The sequence below is a fragment of the Oncorhynchus nerka genome, unplaced genomic scaffold (genome assembly GCF_034236695.1).
Source record: "Oncorhynchus nerka isolate Pitt River unplaced genomic scaffold, Oner_Uvic_2.0 unplaced_scaffold_935, whole genome shotgun sequence".
Lineage (NCBI taxonomy): Eukaryota > Metazoa > Chordata > Actinopteri > Salmoniformes > Salmonidae > Oncorhynchus > Oncorhynchus nerka.
Window position 1 is genome coordinate 159,259 of NW_027040375.1, and position 5,000 is coordinate 164,258.

A 5,000-nucleotide genomic window follows, 5' to 3' on the forward strand; every position below is an offset into this window, starting at 1 on the left:
GAGACTGATACAACCTCATTCTGTAGGATACAGGAGACTGATACAACCTCATTCTGTAGGATACAGGTGACTGATACAACCTCATTCTGTAGGATACAGGAGACTGATACAACCTCATTCTGTAGGATACAGGAGACTGATAGAAATTAAACACTGGAATGGTAGATCGGCAGAAGATGAATGTGCAGGTAGAGATACTGGGGTGCAAAGGAGCAAAATAAATGAATAAATACCAGTATGGGGATGAATGAGGTAGGTAGATAGATGGGCTGTTTACAGATAGTCTAAGTACAGGTGCAGTGATCTGTAAAATGCTCTGACTGTAGGATACAGGAGACTGATACAACCTCATTCTGTAGGATACAGGAGACTGATACAACCTCATTCTGTAGGATACAGGTGACTGATAAAACAAAACATTCCCAAACATTGTGTCACCAAGTCAACAACTTTGTCAGTTAAGAGCAATGTGAGGTGGGAGGGGGGCAACGATAGTGGTGGTAGCTTCCCATACTAGGATATGTGAAACCCCATACCGTGGAGGGCCGGCTCGGAGTTAGGCAACTGCTTCCAGCCTCTATTTCCATCCTGTGTAGCTGGTGACCCGTCCTAATTCAGCCGGTGGAGCGCAAATAGACTCGACCCCTGCTTTTAATGCAGAACATTAATTATTGACGGCGCCGGGCAGAGCCGGGCAGAGCCAGACAGAGCCAGACAGAGCCGGGCAGAGGGTGCTTACATTTTGGCCTATTTCACATATGTACCCGTGTGTGATAATACATATGTGTGAATTGTAAATGTGTTTTTTGCAGATCCCAACTTGGGACACCCTCAGAGAGTAGGGTCACAGCCAGGGTCTGCCATTATCAACAGTGACCCTGGATAAATCAGGGTGCCTTGCTCAAGGGCACATATTTTACACTTTGTCAGCTCGAGATTCGAGCTAGCAACCTTTTGGTTTGTAACCCAATGCACTAACCTCTAGGCTACCTGCCACCCATTCATACACTTTGATAAACTCACATATCTGTTAAACCAGTGGAGCACAAACAATATTGTAAATACCACCAATATATATCTGTTTATTTGGTGGTATTTACAATGTACACCGCTTCATCTTTTTGAGATAGAGAGAGGGCAGAGAGAGAGAGGGGAGAGGGGAGAGAGAGAGAGCAGAGAGAGAGAGGGGGGGGAGATGAGAGAGGGGGGAGAGATAGATGAGAGAGAGAGACATGAGAGGGGGGAGAGAGAGAGTGAGGGGAGAGAGAGAGAGAGAGAGAGAGAGAGAGAGAGAGAGCAAACTTGCCTTCTCTGGGGTGGAAAGCTGTCAAGTGACAACACCTACTGGGTGGACAGGGGGCTCATAGATCATCCTTTCAGACAGAGACATACCACTGGTACCTATGACTATCTGCATGACCTGACTAGCACGGCCAAACCTTAATAATATCTCTCACCAACTTAGTCCGTGACATATTGTTATGAGGATGAGAGGGAAAACTAGTTCAACGGGTGTTATCAGGCACTGACCATTTCTGATACGCAACCTCTGTTTACATATGGCTAATATCTAAACAAGTTCTCATAAACTCTTGGCCCATTGTGTAACAAAATCTTTTGGAACACTTGATGAGGTTGGTTCTATCACTCAGTGAGATGTTGGCATTGGCAACTCGCTTGGTGCTTATTGTAGACTAGGTATTGAAAGCCATTCCTACCTGATCGACATTTTATTATCTCCCCAAACTCATCCTCTACCGCCTCGTCACACTGGTCCTCAGGTCGCCCGGCCTCAGCCATACTTCCGTTTTCCTTCCAAAGTTCCACAGACAAATGCGTAAAATCCCACAGGAGAGCACAACAGAATCCAGACAGGTATAAAATAGAATAGGGACTGTTCTTTGACCGCTTTATAATAACGGACAGTGGGTTACCGAGCTCGGCTAAATTGCGTGAAGGAATGACACCCGAGGTTGACAGTCAGGGAGTGAGTGAGAGGACAGTCAGAGGACGGTGTCTGGCGGGGGAAACGGGCAGTCAGATCGGCCAGACAGAGAGGAACAGGTGGCGGGCCATTCTCGACTCAAAATAGGGTTCGGCATATCACTGCCTAGCTGCCCGAGCGGCGGACGCCTGCGTAAAACCCGACACCCTAACCAACACATCTATATCCATTTCCGCACTGCTCCTTCAACTTACAAATATGTCGCTCGGCCCCTGTTGCTATTATCCGTTGGTGCGCCGTGCGCGCGAGACCCAGTGGCAGTGATAAAGTAAAGCGCGCTCGGGATGACAGCGCCGTTGCAAGGTTTCTAATATTAGATGTGTGATGAACGCGCCTCCATGAGCCTCCTCTGGTAACGGTAAACTGTAACAGGTTTCAGTTTGACCGATTATCCCTGTCTCCAGCAGCCTATGGCTATGGCCCAAGGAGGTGTTCCAAAAACGGAAACAGCGGCACCTCTTCTCTCTGGCATTCCTTGTTGCCGCATCGACGGCTGCTTCTGTTATGCTCTGGCTCTAATATGGTTGTAGGTGGGAGATGAGACGGGGGCGCTCTGAGACGGAGAGGTCGGCCTTTTCCCTTCCACCGAAATTGAACTTCTTCCCATGGGTCTGCACGGGGAACCGGGGAGAAGAGAGAGCGCAGCTGCCTTAAGATGGTGCCACGCGCTGGCAGAGTGAACTGTCCAAACCACTCAAATCAGATTCATCATGGATGATCATACCAAGATGAATTTCCATATTTTGAAAAGAGGTTTTATGGCTACAGGTTATGTATACGTGGTGTTTGTGTGTATATGTCACAAGTTATAACCAGCCCTTTATACAGGTTCAGATCCCAGAGCACATCCTCAACATCCCACTAGGAGACAGGTGTAGGTGGTTCAGAGGAAGCCTGCTTGATGGATATATCTTCACAGATGTTGGTTCTACAACGCATTCATCACCTGTCTGTTTGTTTCTGTTTGGGGGAGAGTTGAAAGAAGGGCAGGTGCCGGAGGTCCCACCTCAACGGAAGTGGTCCACTTGTAGCCTCTAGGCCAAATGGTCAGACCAGCTGTGTTCCGGATTACAGCACAATAATAATTGGTGTGTGTGTTTACTGTATGTGTGGTTATATGTGGGCGGTCCAGGAGGATGTGAACAATTCCCAGAATGCAGATGAAGTGGCTGAGGGATCAAGTTCCAAGGAGGTGATGTGACCAGGCCTATATAAAGATGACAGAACAGGCTGACTGACTGACTGTCTATATAACTGACTGACTGACTGACTGACTGACTGTGTCTGTCTGTCTGTCTGTCTGTCTGTCTGTCTGTCTGTCTGTCTGTCTGTCTGTCTGTCTGTCTGTCTGTCTGTCTGTCTGTCTGTCTATATGTCTGACTCTCTTTCTGGCTGTCTTTCTGACTGTTTGTCTATCTGTCTGTCTGTCTGTCTGTCTGTCTAACTGACTGTCTGACTGTCTATATGTCTGACTCTCTTTCTGGCTGTCTTTCTGACTGTTTGTCTATCTGTCTGTCTGGGTGACTGTCTGACTGTCTGATTGTCTGACTGTTTTTCTGTCCCTCTGTCCGGCCATGCCTGCCTGTCTATCCATACATCTGTTTGTATGTCCCTCTTTCTGTCCCACAGAGGACTGGAGATGCTGCAGCAGTAGGGAGGGAGGGGGAGGGAGGGACATCAGCAGTAGGGAGGGAGGGAGGGAGGGAGGGAGCGAGGGAGGGAGGGAGGGACATCAGCAGTAGGGAGGGAGGGAGGGAGGGAGGGACATCAGCAGTAGGGAGGGAGGGAGGGACATCAGCAGTAGGGAGGGAGGGAGGGAGGGAGGGAGGGACATCAGGTAGGGAGGGAGGGAGGGAGCGAGGGACATCAGCAGTAGGGAGGGAGGGAGGGAGGGAGGGAGCTAGGGACATCAGCAGTAGGGAGGGAGGGAGGGAGGGAGGGAGGGAGGGAGGGACATCAGCAGTAGGGAGGGAGGGAGGGAGGGAGGGAGGGAGGGAGGGAGGGAGGGAGGGAGGGAGCGAGCGAGGGACATCAGCAGTAGGGAGGGGGAGGGAGGGAGGGAGGGAGGGACATCAGCAGTAGGGAGGGAGGAAGGGAGGGAGGGAGGGAGGGAGGGACATCAGCAGTAGGGAGGGAGGGAGGGAGGGAGGGAGGGAGGGGGAGGGAGGGACATCAGCAGTAGGGAGGGAGGGAGGGAGGGAGGGAGGGAGGGAGGGAGGGAGGGACATCAGCAGTAGGGAGGGAGGGAGGGAGGGAGGGAGCGAGGGACATCAGCAGTAGGGAGGGAGGGAGGGAGGGAGCGAGGGAGGGGAGGGAGGGAGGACATCAGCAGTAGGGAGGGAGGGAGGGAGGGAGGGACATCAGCAGTAGGGAGGGAGGGAGGGAGGGAGGAGGGAGGGAGGGAGGGAGGGAGGGAGGGAGGGAGGGAGGGACATCAGCAGTAGGGAGGGAGGGAGGGAGGGAGGGACATCAGCAGTAGGGAGGAGGGAGGGAGGGAGGGAGGGAGGGAGGGAGGGAGGGACATCAGCAGTAGGGAGGGAGGGAGGGAGGGAGGGAGGGACATCAGCAGTAGGGAGGGAGGGAGGGAGGGAGCGAGGGAGGGAGGGAGGGAGGGACATCAGCAGTAGGGAGGGAGGGAGGGAGGGAGGGACATCAGCAGTAGGGAGGGAGGGAGGGAGGGATGGAGGGAGGGAGGGAGGGAGGGACATCAGCAGTAGGGAGGAGGGAGGGAGGGACAGGGGAGGGAGGGACATCAGCACATCAGCAGTAGGGAGGGAGGGAGGGACAGCAGTAGGAGCTCAGGGAGGGAGGGCCACAGCTGTGTCCCTGTATAGCGTGAGAGTTTCCTCCCAGCATTAACAACACCACAACATGATCTGTTTACACAAACACAGCTCAAACTACAGTCGGATACTCATGACTGGAGCAGAATGAATGGTCTGGAACTGCCTTAGGCCACTGTAGCCAATAGTCAGACGTTACAGTACAAGGCAGC

General features: G+C 52.4%; 1 protein-coding gene across 1 annotated transcript in view; it reads right to left on the bottom strand.

Moving 5' to 3' along the window:
- The window catches only part of LOC135570690 (utrophin-like), a gene marked incomplete at its 3' end in the record, with an annotated part of 143,607 nt that extends 141,575 nt beyond the window's left edge, over positions 1-2,032 (bottom strand). The window contains exon 1 of the mRNA XM_065016646.1: positions 1,719-2,032. Within this exon, the coding sequence (XP_064872718.1) occupies positions 1,719-1,800 (82 nt within the window). The remainder of the gene's footprint in view (positions 1-1,718) is intronic.
- Positions 2,033-5,000: the final 2,968 nt, after the last annotated feature.